The sequence below is a fragment of the Pipra filicauda genome, unplaced genomic scaffold (assembly GCF_003945595.2).
Source record: "Pipra filicauda isolate LSUMZ 115617 unplaced genomic scaffold, ASM394559v2 scaffold98_size3848907_pilon, whole genome shotgun sequence".
Taxonomy (NCBI): Eukaryota; Metazoa; Chordata; class Aves; order Passeriformes; family Pipridae; genus Pipra; species Pipra filicauda.
The window spans coordinates 1,391,907-1,415,332 of record NW_024105186.1 but is presented as its reverse complement, the minus strand read 5'-3'; the positions used below and the strand labels follow the sequence as shown (position 1 = coordinate 1,415,332).

Below are 23,426 nucleotides of genomic sequence, written 5' to 3'. Positions count from 1 at the left end.
GTGGAGGGGGTACAGCGGCCCCCGCGCCGCCCTTGCCGCGCCCCTCGCCCCGTCCCCGCGTCCCTCAGGGGCGATGCCAGGCGGGAGAGACCGGGAAGGGCGGCCCTAGACCCGCCGCGCAGGCGCCCGCCGGGGCAGCCCCGCGAGGCCCCCGAGCGTGGTGGTTGCCATGGAGACGGGCGGCGCGTCCCGGTGAGGAGGAGAGGGAGGAGCGGCACCGGGATCGCGGGGTGGGAGCGGGGAAAGGGGGAAATCCGGGCGGGAAGTTGAGGGGAGGCCCGGCCGGGCTGGGCAGAGCGAGCGAGAACCGGCTGTGGCGGTGGAACGAGCCGAAGAGCCCGAGAAGGAGAAGGGCAGCGGTTGGTGTTCGGGGTGGGCTCCGGGCCCTGCCCGTCTTCCTCTGTTCTCACCTTGAATTAGTGAATCATCTCGTATTTATTTTACTTCCGATATCGCCTCAGTGACAGAAAACACGTTTCTACACTGAAATCCCTGTAATGAAGTCTTACATCCCTGTGTTTTCTAGATAAGAACAGCTGGCAGCACGTAGTCACCATTTCCTCACATCAGAGTCATTCACTCCCGATTCCTCTCACTTCCCTGTGTGACATTGCCACACATTCAGGTGCATTTTCAGACCGCTTTAGGTGATTTAGGAACTTCCTCCAATAGGAGATGTGCCCTGGCTGGCCGGGCTTTCACTGTCACTTTGTTCCCCAGTGCTTTGGAATGTGTGCTCAGAGTGCTTTTATGAAAACATGGATCTCGAGCAAAATCTACTGACATCTTGTCACCAGCTGGGCTTAGAGAGCTTGAACCTGAGGGATTAATTAACCTGAGGAGTTGGAGTGAGGAATTAAATCCCCATCCAGGAGGAGAGTTAAATCTATCTGTACTTTGCTGTGCAAGCGTAGAAGCTCTCGATGCCTTGTAAACATGTAGATGCAGAGTTTTTTCTTAGAGAGATTAAACTGTTAGAAAGTAGGAGCAGAGAAGTGATGGAATATAATGAATTTTCCAAATTGTCTGTTGACTTCTACTTTAAGGAAGAGGTAGAAAGCAAAGCAACACTCAGTCATCTACGCAGTTAACAGTATAAAATATGAGCATGGAGCCTCTATGCAGAGAAAGGACACAGTCCCTGCTTTGAGGAGAATATAGTGGCTGTGAAAACACTGTTTTCCAGCAGTAGAGATGCCACAGCCAGTAAATGCTCCCTAAATCTTATATTTTCCTGTCCCATATAGTTTTAGTCCCATTTGGGACATACGGCTGAAAGTAACACCACATCTTTCATTCCTGGGCTCTCCTGGGTTCTCACTGGTACAGCCTCAGAGCACAGCAGCTCTGAGGGAGTCTTTCTCCACAGTCAGGATGAAACCTAAATTGCACCGCTAAGCCAAAACCAAGATTACTTCAGCTTTTCAAGGTTTCCCTTTCCCCTTCCCCTTCCTTTCCCTTTGCCTTATTTTTTTTTTCAAATGAGCACCTTCCATTCTAACATTTGTAGCCAGAGGCAGAGTTTTTTAAGGCCATTTTTTGTAAAAATGAAGCTATTTGTGATTTCTGGTGCAGTTGCTGCTGTGGTGGATGTTCAGCACCTCTCCATGCCAATCACTTGCCAAAGAGAGCAAAAGGAGATGTGACATCCTCAGCTATGCATTTTCTCACTGGAATTCACCAGAATCTCTTTAGCTGACTCAAAGGGATGCTGCACAAAATGCTGCCTTTGAAGCCATTTTCATGTATCGGGCAGCAGGGTGGGAGAAATGAACATCCAGGGCTCTCACACAGCAGGGGGAGTTGCAATCCCCAAAGGAACAGGGGGCCAAGCCTTTTTATACAGTTGTTTTAAAAATTATTTCTTGATTTGTTTTCCTTTCCCTTTATATCAGCAGGGAAAGAATGTCAACCAAAACTCCTGGGGGAAGCTGAATCCTTCACATACTTTTTTTTTTAATTATTATTAATAGCGTTTAATGAGGGAGTTCAGCAAACACAGCAATGAAGGGCAGTGCCAGTGGCTGCATCGGGAGGGTCTGTGGGCACTGCATTGACACTGAAATCCAGAGCAAGCAGCTCCTGTTTGTAGTGTTTCCTAATGCCCCAGACAGTGGTTTCCTTCTCACTTCCAAGTCAGTATAAGCCCAGAGCCTACTGGCTTGGCATGTGGATCTCCTGAGTGAGGAGATGTACAGGAGGAGCAAAGGCTTTAGAGAAACGTTCCAGCAACACTGATATCCTGAGTTAATTCTCTCTTGGGCAGAAGCTGCTGATGAGAAAGAGGAAAAGCTGTTGCATCCTCCTTTGTTTCCAAATAAGTCACTTTTTCCTATGAGAGCTGCATTTTTTTTCTTTCAAAAATGCTGCCATAATCATCTGTCACGGCTATCTCCCAACACATCTTTTTTCATCATATTTTTAGCATTAGGACTGCACACGTAATAGATTATTCTCATGTTGTTTAGACTCAAAACATGGATCTTAGATTTCTGAAAAAGACAAAAATGAGTAAAACATTTAAAAATATTTTATTAGTGCCTGCGGACTGGAAAAAGACACTGTCTGACTTTCTTGATGTAAAAATACTTAATTTCTGCATCTCCACTTCTATCATTGATTCCAAGGTTGAAAAGAAAGGAAAAGTGATGGGTTTAGTTTATTATACAGATTATTTGCTATTTATTTGTTAATGCTATTATCGGATTCCTATCTCAAGATGTTACTTTTCTTTTTCTTAAATTAAGATAAAGGAGAGGAAGAAAATCTCAGAAGCAAAGGGATGAAATCAGTTCCATCTTTGTGATCAAAAGCCCTGCACAGTGGGATTATATTAGGTAAGTGGGTATAAATAATACAAGGAGGACACTGAACACAATGTTCAGAATCACTGCTTGGCTGTTATCTTTTCCTGCCATGATTTAAGCAGCTTCTCGAAATAAATCAGGGTGCCCCTACCATTACTTTGTCTGAAAGGCTGTTCCATATCTTCATCCATCCAGAAGTTAGAAACCTTATCATAATTGCTTGGCTTAGGGGAAATTACACTCCTTTGACCCTGGGCCAGTATAATCCTTTAACTTAAATACCTCTGTGTCTCCCTGGTATCTGCTCTTCCTATGTATTTACAGAGAGCAATCCCAGTCAGTGCCCCTGGCACACTTTCCAGCTGTAATCTTTTCCACAAGGAGAGCTGTGTCCTGTTACAAAGGACAGCACATTTCAACACATGTTGCATTAAACAACTTACTGCAACAGAGGGACACCAGGAAACAAATATGTAAAATCGAAGTTATTTTTGTTTCACCTATTCTGTACTAACAGACATCAAATAAACCTGAACTGAGAAATGGCCCTTTTTTCCTGAACACATGACATTAACTTCATGTTCCAACTGGAAATTAATATATTTTCTTCAACAAAAACAACAAAAAAGTATCAGGACAAATGATAACAGCTTCAGAGAGGTTATAGCAAATATGCATTTTTTTAAACACTTGCTTATGAAATATCACTGACTTCCAGTGATCCAGAGCACAACTGCATCCAAACCTCTAATTTCCATAGAATTGTGGCCATGTCTTATGCTAACAGGCACTGTCTGATGTATTTCCTTGGCACACTTACAGATTGGACTGTAATATTCTGCAGGCCTAGAATATGTTTATTCAAGGGTTTTACAGATGGCACAAACCCACTTGTAGGTACAGCAGCCAAATGAAGGTTTTGTTAGTGGATGTTGATGCTTCCAATTGCAATGCCACTCAGGATCTCAGCCATCACAGACTCCAGTTGTGCTGCATGTTATACAATAAATACCTGGTTTGTACGTGCAGGCTTTGGAGGTATTGTCCAATGGCTTATTAAAACATTGTAATTCTCAGATAATTTCTCCATTATTGTGCATGTGTTTTCTTAGGTATTTTTTAATAGCAAATTTCCACCTTTCCCTCAATGTGCTTTCACAATATTCCATCTGTAAGCAAGGCAAAGGGGTGCTTAAGTGTATGTCAGAGTAGTTTCATGTTTGAAGAGCAATTTAAAGTGAAATAACATAGAATGTTAAAGATAGTTTATTTAGTCCAAGAATTGGTTCTTGTTTGACTTTCAGCATCTTAAGGTGGTAACACTTCCTGCTGAGGGGACTGGGATCATAGAATTGTGAAGGCTACACAGTAAATAACGAGGAATGATTAAGCCATGAAGGTTCACTGTCTGTGATTTTATAAGACGTCAGTTAATTTTTTCCTTTCAAAAAAGGCACCTTCATTCTGTTGTTTCCCAAAGTCCACTATGAAACACTGCTCCCTCTTGAAGTGAAGGATGAGGCACCCCACTCACTTTGTGCCCCCCATATCCATTCCCTCCCCAGCCTGTCCACCCAGATCTGCCGTAGGAGGGACCAGGACCTCTTTGTTTTGTGAAAGCTAAACATTCCCACTGTCCCTGAATGCAGCCATTAGCAGAGCACAGCTCCTCTTATAAACAGTGTATGCAAGGCTATAAACAAAGCCAGGGAAGTATATGTAAGGCTGCAAATAAAGCTATTTCGTGTCTACCTTCAGTTTAAACTACTGTTACCAACATTACTAACACCATAGTGTTTTTCTGATTGGTATCTTTTATCTTTGTTCCTCCTGGCAAGGACACAGAGACTAAACAAATGGAAAAAGTCACTCATCTGGAAGCTCTGCTGTTTGCTGCTGTGCTGGAGAACTGTGTTGATCAGCTTGAAATTCTTGGGTATATCATGCCAATTTCAGACGAGGACAAGACAGACCTCAGCCATGTATGTGCCTATATCCACACTGCTTAAAAAAATATATATCTTCTTTTTTTTTTTTCTTGTCTTTTACCAGCATTTTTTAAAAATCAGTTCAAGTATTTTTTCTGTGAATGCTCCATGACCCCTGGGTGTAGAAACACAATAAAAGTGCAGAGATGACCAATTTTAATGCTTGTACCGCAGCACCACTGAGAAGCCTTTGTCAAGACTTTGCAGAGGACCCTACTGACCTGTAGTGGATTTCCTGGGCTAATAATTTTAAAATCTTGGTGGTTAGATGACTAGCAAAGGATTAGGGAAAAGGAAGCAAAACATATGTAGGTTCTTATGGAGATGAACAGCTATTTTAAAAGTAGAAATGAATAGGAGGTTTGAAAGTACTCAAACCCAGGGTAATTCTGTTCTTCTCTAAGTCCATGATAAAGTTCCTTTTGTTCCCACAGACAATGCATTAAGAAAGATGCACTTCAAAATATATTAGTAACTACCCTTTCTCAGTGATCACTAATTATTAGTTGATTTCTAATAGGTATTGCAACTAAGAGGGTTTGGGCAGAGATATGAAGAGAGAAGGTCTAATGCTCAGGCAGAGATTTGTTGCTGTGGGGGAAGGTGTTGTGATGTTTCTGGTGGCTGTTAGACATAGGAAATAGGATGGGACCATCCTGAGGGGTAACTGGTTCTAAGTTCTGCAGTCATATATTTTAAGTGATATAGCAGGCTGTTTCCAGTTTTAGCAGGTTTGAAACTTTTTTAAGATGAACTCAAGAAAAAAGTGTGAGACCAGGATGGAAATAAAAACTGGGATCTGAGTTTTCACATCTAACGATGTTCACTCTGTCTAATGTACCAGTTAAGGATGCCAGAGGAACGCAAATAAACATGTTTTTCACGTGTTTCCTTGACATACTACCTTTTCGAAAAACCCACCGCAGAGCAGCAGCAGCCGGAGTTACAGGAATTTCAGGGTGGGAACGATGCTCAGACTGTGCCATAGAGGGCACTCCTCCCCTTAAAGACTCCTATGTTCGCAGAGGATGCTTCTCCCTCTCTGAGCTCTTATGTGCCAGAGAGGGGAAACCTCTTATGTGCCAGCAGCAAAACACAGAAAAAGAGCGTTTCTCTGAGACAGCAGGAGTTTTTCAGACACACAGGTTCAAGCTGATAGACCTACTGAAGGTACACTTAAATTATAGAGAAAATACCTTCACTTTTCAATCACAGATGCTCATTTTTACCAAGTCACTGCTTAGTACACAACTTTATCCCAGATAATAAGCCTTACTTCTGCTCTTAAAGATGCCAAAACAAATCAAGAAGGAAACAATTTAGAAACAAGAAAATGTCTTAGGGAAGCGACTTGCTAACTTTGGTGCTCTGTAATTTGTTATTCCTCCCTGTTTCTCAGTTTCCACTTGCCTGTTTTCATTGTATTTGTAGAAGACCTGTATTTCCAAAGCACCCTGGAGCTCTGTCAGTCAAACAAATCAATGGTATTTTTAAAGATTGACATCTAAATGTCAGCTGATGACATTTCTGAGAGGATTAATCACAGTGTTGGCCAGCACCTCACTGATTTTACTAAATTAGATGCTCTTGTACACTGCTTCACACAGTGCATCCCCCAGAGGGAGGCAGCCTTTCTATTTGCTGAATTTTGGGCAACCGACAAAATTCTGTTAGGAGATGGTAACACAGGCAGTTTACAAACTTCTTGCTCTTACATAGTTATTTGGTCACGTTTAAGTCCCTACTGTTTACAGACAATCCAGTTATTGCCTGTCTTGAATTTTCCCAAACATTAAAAAGCATCTGTCAGAATACTCATAAAATCTACATGATATTAAAGCAGTTTGTTTGCCAAAATTAGTTCTTTCTGAAGTACAGCCATCACCAGCCAGCTATTTAACCTTTTTTTACTAATTAGCTACATAATTTTCATCGGTCTGGGTATATTTTGCATGTGATTCATTTAATGTAAATTTAACTGTCCAAAAATTAAGCATGTAGTCACTTAGCCTCCTTCTGTAGTCAGTGAGGGGTCAGGCGCTGACAGAGGCTGATCTATCCCATCCAGAGTTGTCCAAGACATTGATAAGGAAGCAGCCCTTTGCAGTACCCTCACAGACCACTAATGGAGCCTCACTTGACAAGTAACTTTTTGGAAGTACTCCTGGCATCCACAGCTGCTGCCCGACCACTTGTTTTTACTCTGCCCTCTCTGCACTCTATTGGCACAAATGTGTGTGTGTGGTTGTTGAAGAATCTGGACTGAGAACTGGTGCTGCCAAAAATAACCTTTTTTTTTTCCCTCCTTTTTGCTGGAAAATGTTTCATCACAGTGAGCTCTTTATCCATTTCCCCATGCATCCAGGGTGGGGAGCAGGCAGCTGTGGACTGGGATGGGGTTGGCAGTGACTGTGTTAGCTGGTGTCGGCACTGCTGCCAGGAAGTATTCAGCCACAGGGATGCGGTAGGCAGGCAAGAAAAATTTCTCTTTTAGTGTCCCAGAGTACACACCTGCATTCTCACCCATAGCACATAAAGCAGAGAAATTCCTGGAAGCAAAAGCTTAGCCGATTTTATAATTTTTCATTTTCCTTTTTCTGGGCCTTTGCCTTTTATTAATAAAATTGTACACGTCCACAAGATAACTTTCCATGCAGAAAGAGCTGCCAATATTTTGAATTTCATTTTTGAATTCATGCTACACTTCCTCTGCTATCACTCTCTCAAAAAACCTGCTAAGCAGATAGCTGATGTCTGTCACTTTTATTTCCACATGGCTCTAGTTATAACACTAATACTGTAGGCAAAGGTCGTGGTGACAGGCAGTGGGAAATGTCTAAGATGGAAAGAAGGCAGAGGGGAAACAGGCTAACGGTCTTCCAGTGCATAAAAGCTGCTGCAAAAAAAGGAGGCAATGATTTGTTCTCTCTGCCTACAGAGACCAGGACAACAAGCCAGGGGCTCAGCTGCTGCTGAGGAGAAAAAACTTTCTTACGGTAAAGATTGTTGAGAGATGCTGGCACTGGCAGGAGGGTGTGTAGTCCATTGCTGGAGGCCATTAAGGACATGTCAGGAATGACATAGTCTGAACCAGCATCTCTTGGAGCGGATGAATTCACCTTTTGAGGCTTCTTCTAGTCCTGTCACTTCAGAGCTTTTGAGCCCATAAACATCAATAAGCTACACTGTGTGCTCAAAGCTAAGCAACATAAATGTTTCTGCTCTTCCACTCTTTGCAGACTCTAACAGGCACTATCAACTGCTCTTAGTAAAGCTTTATTCTAGTTTATTATTAATCTTTCTTCTTCTCACATAATGTTGCAGAGGGTTTATTTCTACTGCTCAGTGTGCAAGCAGGTCTCTTCTTCCCTTTTAGACTGGCATCCAGGAAATGAAAGAAATCACAGAGACCCAGAAGGAGCTGGACATTAATGACCCAGAGCTTATGTCAGCAAGGCAAGAGAGTGAGGAAACAGTTACCTCCATGGCCCTGAAAAACACTGAACCCAAGCAGCAGATGGGGCAAACTGAAGATGGGAAAAGCACCCATCAGCCTTCCAAAAGGGACAGGAAACACAGCGCTGTGACTGCAGAGAAGCTCAGAAAAATTGAAGCTGACAGGTGAGTGAAGCACCTGTGGAGGATGCTCAGGTGTTAAGTTCTCAGTCTATCTCTTGAAAGCAAAAATACATGCACCCCACTCTCCCACTGTCAGAGTGCTTCAGTCTTGGTCCAGAAGTTCCTCTATGGATAACAGTGGGATCGAGGTTCATAGGCCATTCGGTTCTGGCCATTGCTTGTCTCTGGATGCCCCATAATGACCAGCAGTTTATTCTGAATGGAACTGCAAAACATTACCCAGTTGATAATGGTTGCTTGGGTGGAATTCATGCCAGACACTAATCAGTGCTGATGTTCTGGTACCTGGAGTCAGGTTCCCTTAGCAGATCCCACAGGCAAAGTGGGATCTGAGCTTTCTCCTGAACTCATTCTGCAGGGCACACAGAGTTTCTGTGGCAGTTAGAGCCATTCTCCTTTATAGAACAGATAAGACTAAATATTTTCTTTCTTTTTTAAAACAAACTTTATTCCTGCACCTAATCCAGTGTCTTGATTTACAGAAATACCAGCAGCCTTTGGTTTAAAAGACAGATGGGGGAGCTGCCAAAATATAAATGCCATATGCACCATAACCTTCAATAAACTGGACAAGCCCATGTTATTTGTTAAGATCAGTTTAGGGCTGTACTGGAATATTTTGGCATCCAGATATCCCCCCACAGACACACTTACTTGCATCCCCAGGTCTCATTTTCCAGGATCCACCTATCTGTCACCACAACTGCAGGCCAGCAGCCTCCTTCCTTATGGCAGCACAGCCAGCATTTTTAAATGATAAACTTCAACCAACTCCTAATATAGAGTTTTTCAGATGTACAAGGAGCAGATACCATGAGAGAAGCACTCCTGGGTTTGGTAGGATGTAAGAACAGAAAAGGGATCTTTTATTTCCTCACCTTTATCTATAAACAGTAATGGATAAAGGTGCCAGACACTGTAGTACCAACACCTGTAAAGTACTGTTGTGTTCCTTTTGTTCCTGGCAGGCAGTATGCAAGTGATGTAATTGCTGTCACTATGAAAAAGATGCAGGAATCGGGAATATTTAATAGCCTAACAGAAGCTAATGAGAGAGAGAAGGAAGAAAAGAGCAAGTTTTATGACGTCCTCATCAGGTCAGTGTTGTGTTCAGTTCTTCTCTGCTTAACTGCTGAAAGCCAAACCCATTCCCACTCGGTACATGCTGAAAAGGAAGAAGACCCAAGAAAACCAAAATACAGAAGAGATTCTACTTTTTCAACTTGAATTGTTCTGCTTGCTTTACAAACTGCAATTCTTTTCCCTTCAGAAACAATTAGTGAATGGTTCTGATACTGATCTGAGCTAGGAATTGCCTGAGCTTTAACCACAGTGGACACATCAGTGTCTGCATTAATGCAAATGCTGTCTCATTTCAATTAAAACATAATGTGATGTAGGAGCTCCCTGGTCTTTAACTCCTGTCCCCAGTGAAAGCCAGAGCAGCAGAGAATCTGTTCAAACCAGGGCCAGCAACATATGGCCTTTAGGTTGTCTGATGCCCAGGAGAATCCGCTCTGACCCATGTGCTAATTGGCTCCCCTTTCCCAGCAGCAGTGAGGGTTCAGCACAGATGGTGACAGAGGAATTGTCTTATTTAAGGCTAATCCACCAGCCACTGCACTGTAGATCCTCTTCTGTCCCAAATCTTTCATGGTACAGGTTTGTTATCACCTCAGCACTGGTGGTTCCTTACCTCAAATTTCTTGGAGTTTTTTTAGCATGCAAAACTCTGGTTCAACCCCAAGACTGTCAGAGAGAATCACAGTCATCAGACAAGCATTTGACCACTTTACAGCTACTTTGCTCTGTGTAGCAGCTCAGGCCCATCATTTAGGATGCACAGCAAAGCTGCTTTAAGTCATGATTTGTCATGAGTCCAACCTACTGGAATGGGCTCCTTCGGTGGCTCAGGGGTCTGCCTCCAGGGCAAATCCCCAGCTTCCAGTGGAATGTGTGATTTCAAGCACGAAACCCAACTCTTCCACTGTCTAAAACCAAAGGATTTATTGTTTATCCATGGAAGGGACAAAAAGCAAAAATGAGAGTAGCAATTGGTTGTGGAATAACTATCCACTACTGGAGGGCAGAAAGGAGCAGACAGATTATAATGAGAAAGTACATAATGCTTTTTATTCCATTCTGTCAATCATGTCTAGCCACTCTGTTCTTCTGTACATTCTTTTCATGGAATGAACTTGATCTGTCTTACAAGATAATAAATACTTGCCTGGTTTTGTGTGAATACACTGTGAAAGGTGTCTTCAGTGACACTGGGACTCCTTATCAGGAGCTTTTGTTCATCACAGTCAAACTAGCTAAGGACTCTGAAAATTAAATGCATGTGTGATTGTAAGGTTGGGATAGGATACAAAGTCTCAGGTGCCAACTGTAGTATTTACTGGTTTTAAATCAAATCATGAGCATAAAAGCTTAGATAAGTGCTCTGACCGAAATAAGATAATACCACCTAAAACATTACTGCATCTGCTTTGTTTTAGACAGATGGACCTCTCTAGCTTTTGGCCTTCACTTAGATCCCTTCACGGATCTCAGAACCTAAGACAGTGTTTTTTGGAAGATTTTAAGTCTAATATGAAAAAAACATTCTCCATATATAATGACACACAAGCTGGCACTCTGCTGCTCAGACACACTTCTGCACAGAATCAGAATCTACTGAATTGTAGAAACTGACTCAATGACAGGCATCTTCCCTTTCTGCTATAGGAATTGCATCATCCTTAAGTCCACTCCAGGCTTTTAACAAGAGCATCCCCTGTTTTTTTGGCTCATTCTCCCTTTCATCCCCATCCGCCTTGCTCCCTTTGTGCACCTCTTCTTTCAGGATTTACTGAACAAGTCAGTAGTTTTGGTGAGAAGTTTCTGTTTATCTTTCCACAATGTATCAGGAGACAGGAAGTTCCCTTTCTAGGTAAACAGCTCTTGTCTTTTTTGATACATTAAAGTGATTGTATTTTCCCACTTTTCTTCAGGGAGGAGGAAGGAAAGAAGGAGATAAAGTCACTCCAGAAACAGCTGCAAGATGTCAAGAGACAAACTGCAAAAGACCTTCAGGTGAGAGCACTTAGCACTGGGCATTGTGCCAGGGGGGAAGCCTGTTAGCAAGCTCGATTCTACTGCCCAGGATCTAGTACTCAGGGAGGACCTGTAGCATCCAGAATGATCCATCATTTAGGAATATAGAAGTAGAATAACTGCAATAAGGATTTGTATTTGGAATTAGCCCACTAATGACTTTGAGAGCAGTGTCCAGAGGTTTTCAAATGGGAGCTCAAAATGCTCATAATCGTCATGATCAAATTGGAATATCCTAAGAACACAGCTGGGAGTGGCAAAGCACAGATATCTGCAATCAGTGAGAAAAAGGTTATCTGCAGATAGCAGTATCTAAGGTTCTCTCATACTCATGCAGATCATCTGGCACAGAAGAAAATGTGACAAAGAAGGAATGAGAGAGACACTTTGTATAGGGGCAGGTCATTTTTCTACCTACATTTTTGTCTGAGAAAAATGCCATTATAGTATTTTTCTAGGCTTCCAGACATTAGAAAATCCCAAACATGCCTACACAAGGGCAGATCAATGTTATTGCACATATGCTGTCAACTTGATCTTTCTGGAAAGCTTCAGCCCTTCTGTCTGCATCACGCAAATAGTGTGTGCACGAGCAGTAAATCTGGGGCATTCTGGAATCGTCAGACTTGCTACACAAGTGCAGATCAATTCAGTGGCTTGTCACTGGTCACTGTAATGCTCACCAGACAGCTCAGACTTGATGCTCATGCAACATGGCCCTGCTAGGGCAGGAGACAGTGTGTGATAGCAAACGAGCAAAAGGGTCAGGGCTGTACAGGGGCTGGAGGAAGGAACAAGAATCTGACACTTTGTTCAGTAGTGAGCAAGAGGACAGCAAGGGCATCTGAGGAAAGAACTGGTATCACTGAATTTTGTCTTTGGACAATAGTGTAGACAGTAATCAAGCTAGGATATAGTTGACTACACAGAGGAATTTTAAGCCACTGACATGCTGGTGAAGTTTGGTTTGTAGAACATGAAGGTTTTGTGTTGGCAGCCTGGATGCATATGCAGTGGAAAGTTTAATTGTAAATACAGGATGGTTGTAAAAAAAAAGATGGATCTTTTTGCTTCTGCACGTTGTCCCTTCTTAGTCAGGCTCTGATGGCTCCTGAGAAGTTTCTGTTCTCCCACTCCCCAAGCTAGTGAATGCGATGAGGGAGTTCTCCTTCTGTGTAGTGCTCCTCAAACCTTACCACGTCTGTGCATACAGTATATGTACCCAGTTCTGGTTTAATGCCTTCCCAAGGTCTGGTATGTGGGGGGCTGTAACCATCCCACCTTGCACCAGCAGCAATGTCCTGGCACTGTGCAGACAAGGGGCACTTCTCTGTGTCCTGACCTGCACCTCTTCTACCCCTTGCAGTCATAAGAACGTGCGTAGCTCCCGTGCCGAGAGGAGGCTCTTCTCCTTGTCCCTTCAGTGCTAATCAGTTCTTGGGTTTTGCCTCATCAAGTGGGATCTGCACTCATCTGGTATTTAATATTTTAATCTTAGAAGTCCTTTTCTGGGCTTCCTTATAGTTTCGGCTTTGATAACAAATCAAAGACAAGACTACTTTCAAGTACTGCTTTCCTCCCGTGCCAAAAATAATGGTGTCTCACTGCGTCTCCCAAGGGAGAGTAATTTCTATTTGCTTCATATGGGATTTTCCCGTAGGCAGTTTTACAGACACTTGCATGATTTGTCACCTTGCCAACAAATTAAAAACAAAAATATAGCTTGCTGATTTTGGAGTACTTTGAACAACAATAATAATGCATAGACCTGTAGACAAAAGCCTACATGGTTGTCTCCAGCCTAGTGGATGAGAAAACAAAAGCAAGCAAATCTAATCTTGGAACCAGAAAAACACGGCCTTTGCTTCACTCATGTTTCCTGTGTATATGTATTCTCATTCTTGCTACTTCTTAATGAGATGCTAATTAATACTTTATTAGCCTGCTCAGCTCATTTTTCTTTCTAATGGAACACAAATCAAATGCTAAATGTTCTTGTTTTCTTTTCTTTCCTCTTGGAAAGCACTGACATCTGTAAAGGAGCTGAAATGATCTGTCTGGTTTTGCTCTTACCCCTCCGTGCAGGAGCAGCACCGGTAGCTCAGGTTTGGCTGCAGGGCTCTGTTTGCTGCTGCAGTGTTCATTTTCTAGGTTGTATAAAAATACTCACTTTCTTGGGTTTCCTGGACAAGTGATGGCAGTCTGTACAGGTTTTGAAACAAATTAATACATAGAATTATACACCTTAACATAAAAATTTAGCATTCCTGCACTGCTCTTCGCCCAAAGACTTTTTATGTCCTGCAGGTTTTGTGTACGCTCGTGCCATACATGTGTGCAAGTGTGGTGTAACAGGCAGTAAATATTGCAGCTACCAACCAGATAGGAATCCAAGCCATCGCACCACGGTACCAGTGAAAACAGGTCCATAACTTCAGTTCTGTGTGGGCTGTCATAACACATCCAGCTCCACTGTATCAGTGCCCCACCTGGTCGTGCTTTTAGTAGTATGACTAAAATCCATCATGTTTCTTCCCTTTTCCTCTCCCAGGAAATGCATCAATGAAGTGTTCTAGGGAATGTATTAAACATATATACACAGCCACTGGTGCATGTTTCTACTGGAGAAATGCACCAGGTGATTACAGTAGAAGGCACAAGGTTTGTGATGGTCCTGAGTTTCTGCATGACTTCATTCCACTGCTGGCAGAGTCCCAGGGAGTGCAGCAGGACCCAGAGCTGGTGCACCAGATCCAAACCTGGCTCCAGAGGGGCACGACTTTCCACAGGAGTGCTGCTGCCAAGAGGTCCTGCTCTCTCTGCAGCTGCCTCTCACCAGCTCTCTCCTACAGTTGCTGGGATTGCACGTGAGCTGGCAGAGGGCTGCAGAAGCTGTTCTGTTGAAGCTGGGTGACCTGCCAGCCCCTCTGTCCTTTGGGCCCTGACATTCCTTGGAGGTGTGCAGCATGGGGATGTTCTGGAGCTGGGACAGAGATGCAGGCTGTGGCCTCACTGAAGTGTCTGTAGGGCCACACGTTGTGGTTTCAGGGGGAGCGGGTCCAGGCTGCAGCAGGTGTGCAGATCTAAGCATATCTCCAGGCTCTGCAAGCTGAGATGCTGCAGCTGCCAGTGAGAGGCTTGAGCTCCGAGGCACTGGGTGTGGGAGCAAGGCAGAGGCAGCAGGGCTCCCCACCGGGGCTGCCGGCACGGAGCACAGCACCCCTTCCCCTGCCAAATGGCAGCACGGGGAGTGCTGCTGGCGGCAGGAGGTTCATCTGACTGCTGGGGAATTCCTCAGACTGTTTACTCCTATTGGCTACTTTTGTAACCAGATGTATTTCAAATGACTGTAAACACTAATTGCTGTGGAAGAGCTGGGAGATCTTCGTGGCACTTACAAGAGAGATAAATCAAAGTAAATGAAAACATAGGAGTGCAGATAACGTCTCCAGCTAAGTGCAGTTGTTTTTGCAGCCAAACAGCATCTGTGGGGCAGACTCCTGTGGCACTGGGTGACAGCAGACAGGCCTCTGAGCTGATGTCTGTGAGCTGAGAGATCAGAGAAAATCAGCTTGTTTACCTGCTTGTGAAGCAGACTGGCTCCTGACAACTATTTCCTGGGTTTTGATCTTGGTCTCTGACAGTTTTCTGAGTTTTGGACACAAGGAATGATTTTGCATCTTTGGTTTGGCAGATTCAACACTGAAGTCATCCCAAATAAGCAGCCCAGAGATTTACTGCATCAGCTATGAAAGCGTTCCGTGTCCTGGCGGGGACCTTTGCTATGATAAACCAGAACGAATAAATATTAACTCATTTTCCCAGTGCCTGTCCCTGAAGTTCAGGGAACAGCACACTCTGCAGATGGTGCCCACAGCTTGTGGGCAATTACTGCAGCATTTACTCCCTGCAGCCGAACACCGAAAGTGCCCAGATCTGCTGCGCCAGGTCCAGCAGCAGGAGCTGCCCTCATCCCTGCAGATGACTCTCCCTCTCCAGGCAGACGCTGCTGTAAACCACCAGAGGGGTTTTGCATTTCACTTCCAGAGGGGTTTTGCATTTCACTTCCAGAGGGGTTTTGCATTTCACTTCTCATCTGCTTTGGGTTGTGTAACCAAGCCCCCAGACTCCCCACCTCTAACCAGGACGATTTACAACACCGCAGACCAAATCCAAACCACAAACATGCCATACACCAGGGAAAACAAACAGAGCAGATGGGCCCCCATCCCGGCTGAGGCCTGGGGTGCTGGGATCAAAAGCACTTTTTGCTTTACTCAAATATGAAATGAGAAAGAAAATAACCTGGTGAAATGTTCATGCTCTTCTCATATCTCTGAGTGCTTTGTAACCTAGGCTGAACCCTTCTTTTCTAGCCTGTTTGCAGATCTTTGGCAGATAGGATTAACACACTGACATCAGCAGCACTTGACTTCCCAGAGGCTCAGCACCACAAAACATTGGGTTTTTTCCATTAGCATCTCCCCATTCTCTCTGCCAACCCCTCAGTGTAGACACGATTACACCATGACCCAGGAAGACAATCTCAAAATAGAGTGTTACACTCACCTCCCATGTCTACAGACCGGGAACACAATCCCTCCCAATAGCCACCAAAATTCCATGCCAGGGAAAATAAAGGCCATTACCAGAAGCCTTAATAGGGCACAAACAGCTCATGTCTGTAGCTGTCTGCAGTCATATGATGATGTGTCTGTAAAATAGTATCTGATGTTGGAAACCTTCAAAAGCATGAGAACGCCTGACCTTTGAACCCCCAAAACACCATCAGCCAAGGGCCCCAGTTGTCATGAGCCTCATAAATGTACTTTACTCTTCCTAACTGTGTCAGACAAGGAGTGCAGAAGTAAGGACTTTCCTTTTAGCTGCTCCAAACTCTTCTTATAAGGAAACCTTTTCCAAATGAGTCATGCTGCAGAGGCTTTCAAAGGCAGCACTGTTGAGCTGGCTTCTTCCTGTGGCATTTTTCCATGTTTACACAGCTAAGGAATGTGAGGTACTTCACAGACAAGATATGTGGGCTTCAAAAGGTTTAAATGCCGGCACTTTGGCATTTCATCTTTATCTTCAGCTGTGAGGTTTGGCTGATGAATATCAAACCCATCACAGCATGGCAGGAAAGCAAAGAGAAAGTCTATGACAGAGCAATTGGGTGCCAAACCAGAGGTGTTCACGTTGATCCTGCATAATTGCACAGGAGGCTTTGCTTTGATGACCTTCTTAACTCTCAATACAAAAGTCTAGAGTTTTTCATTTTACAGGCGGTTCTTCCAAGTTCCAGCCCTGAAATGATGAACTTTTATCCGTTATTGAAAGAAATTAATTAAAAAGGAGTAAACAAAACAGCAATCCCAAATCAAGCAAGTGTGCTTTGCTTCCTGAGCACACTCCAAAAGCTGGACAAACCACTCAGGATTCTTGCCTGTGGGGGAGCTCTGGAGAGCAGAAATAGAAAGGGAAAGCTCAGCTCCATCACAAAACAAGGCATGGGGAGAGGCTGGGAGCTCATAGTCAGCTTTTCCTTGACACTTCTTCCTTGCCCTGGGTGTATGTTTTTGTAACAAAGTGGGCACCATCTACCTGTTAAGATTTCAAGAAATAACTGTTTAAACATATAAGCAAGACAGGATTAGATTTGCACCTGTTCCTAAACTTGAGTTTATATAGTTGCTGCATAACTAGAAAAAATGAATCCAAGGAATAAAGTTTACTTTAGGATAACAGACTTTGGCTTATGTGGGGCTGAGCCATTATCTTCCTCGTACAGATGCTCACTCACTGAGATGGTCTAATCCAAGAAGTTAGTATAAGGAAAGCCTAGCTTTAAGTGGCTAAAATTATTTGGCTTCTTTCATGTTTATACTAAACATGTCTGAATCCATATCTGCACGAGGGACCAGAAGGCCTGGCTTCTCGTCCCACTCTGTTCATCACTCCACCGTATCCAGAGGTAATCACTCCTTGCTGATGGGTTTATTCCCATCTATATGAGTTACAAACCAAACTAACCTTTGAAGCAGAGGTTGAAATAGAGCAACATTCAGGGAAAGTGTGAAGCCTATAGCCTTGTCTCTTCTGAGTTTAGCATTCTGACTTCAGTCTCCAGGCTTGCTTTTGTGCTGCTTTTGTCTCCACTAGAACCGAGACAAGATCATTGATCGCCTCAAAGACAAACTCCAAGAGAAGACGGCCAAACTGGACACAGAAAGCTCCTACATGAAGAAAGACACAGACCTCCAGATCCACCAAACCCAGAGGAAATGCAGCAAGGAAGAGAATGCCCTGAACAACGAAATCCAGGTAAGCCCTTCCCCATGGCCCATACTGGAAGGCATCTCCAGTCAGTAAAGGGCAGAGCCCTCCCTTGCTCCCCAGATGCCCTTCCTGTTCTCCATTACAGTCACCACCACAGCTGTTTGAACTGGATCTGGAAACTCATCGGGGTTAGAAACCTTTATATTTTCCATTGCTTCTCTGTATGGTCCTGCAAACAGCAACAGCACAGATGCTGTAGCTGCAGGAGACAGTGAATGCTTAACATAATGTCACTGTCAGAAAACCAGACCCATAAGTATGTCCAAAGGTGTAGTTACAAGGGTATTTAGCACACAGGCAGCCTGAGCTCCCAGCATTGCCCCCATCAGACTGTGCTGACAGAGCTGCTCCTGTGGACCTAAGGTGAACTGGACTAGAAAACTGTTTTGGTTTTGCAAGCATCTTTTTTTGACTGATCAAAGTCTGATCTAATTGTCCCTATTTCATGGATGGCCCAGGGGCAAGGACTGCCTCAGTTAATTTTGTCACTGGAAAAAATGTCCGTGGACTACACAGAGCTCCAGCACTCTATCTTGGCTTTCAGCAGCAGTGTGTTACACACTAACACTGACTCTCACATTTTCTGTCTGCACTGATCACAGAACTTGAAGAACAAAACTGATGAGGAGATTCAGCTCCACACAGAGACAGAAAATTTCCTCAGGCAAGAGTATCAGGTATGTGTGACTGTCAGCTAATGCTTAAAATAGCAACCTATAAACATTGAATCATCAATTAATACCTAAAGAAAAACAGTTATTGCTCCACAAATGTACCAGGTTCGTGGCTGCTGCAGTTAGAATGATTACTTATCCTCATGTCTTAATTAACCCAGCTCTCCCAGAAGTGAGATCTGCTACATATAGGTACATTTCCTTAAAATTAGTGTTCATGTAATAATTGGCATTGTTTATTCAGGTGTCGCAGATTTTTCCTCCCTCAGGTAGTTGTATTCGGCTGATTGGAATGTTATTTAGACCTTCCTTGGCAGTAGCTGGGGCTCCCAGCACCTCAGGGAAGAGCACCCACTGCCCAAGGGCTGCACAGAGGGGACACTGAGGAGGGAACCACACAAACTGCCAGACCAGTTTTGCCTTATCTTTATCTGAGGAAGAGTCAGGGCTGGAGAGTTGCTAACCCACAGCTATTGTGCACATTCTCAGCAGTAACCAACCATGAATGTCCCTGTGGTGTTAACATTGCAAAGCCTCTCATAAATGATATAACTGGAAGAAAACCTGTACTTCTACAGGGTACCTGATGTCACTGCCAGTACAAAATTTAATAGGAGATAATACATTTTTTAAAATGTAATTTGAGTGCAAACCAGTGCTGTATCTTGTGAGCAATTAAACACTGCTCTGTACCCCAGAGCCTTGCTCTGATCAATGCTCACAGCAAGGGGACTGTCCAAGCCCAAGCTGCAGCCTGTCTGACCTCCAGCACACAGCCAGGCACAGCCCCTCAGTGCTCACACAGCAGCTGGTGGCTTTGCAGGGGCCCGCAGAGAGGAGGATGATCGTGCCCTCCATCTCCCTTGTGTGTCCAGCTGTGATGCCGTAATAAGATTGATGCTTTTCCTCAGATTATTTTTCCATGGAAGCAATCACGGTTGTTGCTATGGAGAAGTCATTGGTGAATGGCAGGAAGTCATCTGTGTGACTGTTTCAGAAACACCTGCCCTATTCACCAGTGAGACAAAGCCAAGTTCACAACCTGAAACAGCGTGAAGTGCTGTCCCCTGGGACCTTATTCCTGGTGCTTAATCCAGAAAGCAGATAAGGAGTCAGGCAGAGGATAAAACCTTTCCCACTGACAAATTGTTTTTTAAACACCCCCCCCCCATACACACGAAGAATGGCTTATGCTTGTCTCTTGCTTCACCAGGACTGACTGTGTACAAAACTAACCCCCAGTGCTTCTCCATCCCTCATGCACCTCTGAAAGCCCGACCCAGTCTCCTCATCCCCAGTCCAGTACCGTGGCTGCTGTGGTGAACTCCAGTGAGGGGCCTGCAGGCCAGCAGCAATTTATCCTGTATCCAGTAATTTTGTCCTAGGGGCTTGATCCTTCCAAGATGAGCCAGAAACACTGACCGTGCACCATTTACAGGACTCTCACCTCCCTCCTGAGAGCAGGCCATGTAATAGTAGCAAACCTCTCACCTGTGCACTCTTTGCACCATGCTGAGCACCAATTCCTCCCCATGCAGAAGGTGGAAGAGAAGCTGGAATACTGGATGCAGAAGTATGAAAATGACACTGACGCGAAAGAAGTAGAACTGGATGACTTAAGAGCGTTGAAGGCAGAGAACTTGGAAACAATGCAGAAATTTGCCAAGGAGGTAAGACATCAGCAGCACCTCAGTGCTCAGCCACGCAAAACTGTACCGGGCTTTTTCCTACCCTCATTCAGATAAGGAACCAGGACCATGGGAAAAAAAATAAATCAGTAACTTTGAGGCACAGGGCGCAATTATAAACACTGGTCCTGGGAAGGCAGCGACCGAGATGTCATCTTCCATTTGCCACCTGTGACATCAAGGAGGGATGATAATATTTCCCCTACAGCTATTTTCAAATACTGGCAAGTACTGAGAGAGCTACTGACAGCACTTGTGAGGGGCAAAGACACTGTCCCATCCCATCAGTACACCTCACCTTAGTTTGCTGCCTTAGTCTGAACAAATCTGCTTCTTCCAGCTCCTTCTAGCAACATCAGGGTAAGACAGGCTGGAACTGAAAAAGGCAGCTCATCCCTTCCCACAGACACACACATTCCCAGCTGCACAATGCTGTTATCAGGGAGCTGATTCCAGTTAGAACCATTCCTGCCCCACACTGGGTTCTTGGTTAACTACTGGGCTCTGATCACAGTGGAAGAGCAGCACAGGGCAGAGAGAAGTGTCTAGAAAAACGTGTGTTTTAAAGCCAGAAGGAATTAACTTGTAATCATTCCTTACCGTCACTGGGTCTGAGATGATGGGACTGGGTTTGATGTTTTCCTGCTTGTGGGCTCATTTTTCACTCTGTGCACTGTCATCTCAGAGTCCCAAGTGTGTTTGTACATCCTCTGCTGCTTAGCCTGAGGCACCACACGTCCTCCCCACCACCAGCTGTTGCCTGGGACGCCATCAGAGAGCCATTTTACAGCACGGGATCAGGGGGTTAATTACACCCAGGCCTTGAGAGGTTCCACTTTGGCAGCAGCTCCAAGTGCCTGAGGACTGACAGTGGTAATGAGCAACATTTGCCATCTGCATTCAGGAAAGATCAAACAAAGGAGGTGGGGGAGGAAGGTCCACAGTCACACATTACCCCTGTGCTGCCCTGGAGCTCCCTGGTGCACAGGGTGGGGACCCACCCCATGACCCACAGGCCTGAGCAGTTCTGGCAGGGCTGTGGGAAGTGAGTAGCAAGGATGAGACACGTAGGCAGCCAGAGGAGAAGAATCCTTGCACCAGGATCCAGGTGAGCCCTGCCCTGCCCTGCCCTGGCAAGTGGCTGGGCACAGTGAGCCTCAAAGGTTGGCCCTGCAGTTTAGGGGATGTGTTTGTCATGTGGCTTTTGCCACCCCTGTGCTCTCTTGCAGTGCCTGATGTTCGAGGAAAACATCATCACTGACCGGACAGAAAAGAAGGATAGAAAAAAACAACGAGAGCAGGATGCCCTGGAGCTGAAGAGTGCCCTGAAGGTAAAGGGGAGCAAAGCTGAGGTGATGCTGCTCCATCAGCAGCTGGGAGTTAATAATCTGTGCCACAGGCTTTGTCCAGGTAGAAAACGGCCCCATAAAGTTGGCTGGTGTGGGGTGGCACAAGCAAAGGAGAAAGCTGTCCCTTTCTGACTCAGAGCCAGCAGTTGGCTCCAGGTTTGAGATGGGAGCCAAAGGGGAGAAGCCAGTCTCCTGGAATGATCTGGGGCTGTGCCCATTGCATCAGCTCCACTGCATGGGTGACACAGGGAGGGCCATGGGGCAGTGCCTCTGCTTGTCCCTTGCCACCAGCCACAGATGCCCTGCCCCAGCTGTGGGTGCTTCCAGTGCAACCAGGAAGGCCTGATGGCTGCTGTGTGGGCTGGAGGTTCCCTCCTGTGTCTGGGGAGCACAGGAAAGACTCTCTGGCATTGAGCTGTACCAGGTACCCCAGCAAGAAATTTCCCCTGAGGCCTCTCTTTCTCACTTCCAGGTGCAGGCCTGGTGGAAAGGCACGATGGTCCGCAGATTCCTTGGCCCTTACCAGGCCCTCGAGAAGCTTCTGAAGGAACAGGCAGCAGTGCAGACAGAAACAGGGAAGGAAAAGAAAAAGTAAAGAAAGTAAAGAAAGTGCCCACAGATGTGCTCCAGGTCTGTTGCTGGGCAGAGCACTGCAGTCTGTCTGACAGGACAAAATAAACCATATAACAGAGTTCGGGCAATTCTGGAGAACACAGTTCATGACAGACACAGTTAAGGTGCAGCTGCAGTCAAGATCTTGAAGCTGCCCTTGTACAGCCTTTGTACAGCAGAAGGACAGTTTCTCCAACACAAAGGGGATTTGCGTCAAAGCAGTGAGAAACACAATATCCCCCCAAACTGCTTGATGGGAATAAGACAGATAGTGGGAGGTAATCCTGTTACCAGCCCAGTAGCTCGCTGGCATGGGATGCTCTGCACCTGGAACCTCCTGTGCAGCCCTCAAAGCACTGGCCATGGCTGGAGTGCTGGTGTTTGCTGTGGGTCAGGCAGGGAGGTCGACGCACCCACGTCTGGGCTCCAGCTGTGCTCTCCCTGCTGCCAGCGCCCGTGTCAGGTCAGCAGGGGAGAACGTGGGCAGTTTGCAGTGCAAACACAAGTACAGTCAGAGCACACAGGTTTCCACTCCCACAGCCCTGCACAATGTCAGCACGCAGACAGAGCAGCTCCTTCTGACTGAGGGGAGGAACAATGGGAAAAGACAGCTGGACGTGCTGCCTACAGGAGCTGGTCTGTCACACCAACCCCACCACCCTGGCTGCTGTCCCTGCTCAGTGAGATGGGGCTGTAGGCAGGGAGTGGATCTGCTGGGGAGCAGAACTGCTAAGAGGGCAAGAAGGGAACTCCTTCTCCCGACACCACTGTCAGTCAATCACGTGCAGGTCTGAGCAAAAAGCCCTGCAGCTGAACTGGCTCATTTCTGACTCTCCCAAGGCAGGAGATGAGCTCAAACCAGTCTGCTCTGCTCTTTGTGACCAGCCCGTGCTGGCCCCATCCAAACATCCTCATGTCCGAGCGAACTGGGAGTGAGATAAACCATGAGCAGAGAGCCTCTGGCTCAGAACTCTGAACAGGGAAAGGGGCTGGTGCCCCACTGTCAGGCAGAGTCGACTATCCAGGAGTGCTGCAGTTTCAGATGCTCCAGATAAATCCATGTTAGAAGTACCGGTGTTCCCGCTGGAGCACGGCCACTTGCTTGACACCTGAACACGTTCCTATTCCAGCACTGGTACCAAAGCTGTGAACAAATGCACTTGCTTCCCACGGTCCCCACACAGTGCTAAGAACAAGGGTAATTCCAGTGCAGTGTCAAGCCAGGACTGTGCTT

At 45.4% G+C, this 23,426-nt stretch overlaps 1 protein-coding gene and 1 long non-coding RNA gene across 5 annotated transcripts; both read left to right on the top strand.

The window, feature by feature from the left end:
* The first annotated feature begins 168 nt into the window (after positions 1-168).
* On the top strand, positions 169-22,281 carry IQCG (IQ motif containing G). Of its 4 annotated transcripts, none has more exons than XM_027751068.2 (11): positions 169-192; positions 2,748-2,837; positions 4,646-4,789; positions 8,172-8,416; positions 9,403-9,531; positions 11,431-11,512; positions 17,693-17,854; positions 18,472-18,546; positions 20,082-20,213; positions 21,461-21,562; positions 22,053-22,281. In XM_027751068.2, the coding sequence occupies exons 3-11, from the start codon at positions 4,664-4,666 to the stop codon at positions 22,173-22,175; spliced, it is 1,176 nt and encodes a 391-aa protein (XP_027606869.1). In that variant the 5' UTR covers positions 169-192; positions 2,748-2,837; positions 4,646-4,663; the 3' UTR covers positions 22,176-22,281. The 4 variants fall into 4 exon arrangements, with proteins under 4 accessions (XP_027606869.1, XP_027606872.1, XP_027606871.1 ...); XM_027751071.2 differs by lacking the exon at positions 169-192 and adding an exon at positions 255-359; XM_027751070.2 differs by lacking the exon at positions 169-192 and adding an exon at positions 276-372.
* LOC120322521 lies at positions 14,018-15,354 on the top strand. Its single transcript, XR_005562287.1, has 2 exons — positions 14,018-14,490; positions 15,228-15,354. It is a non-coding gene; the product is annotated as an uncharacterized LOC120322521 (long non-coding RNA).
* Positions 22,282-23,426: the final 1,145 nt, after the last annotated feature.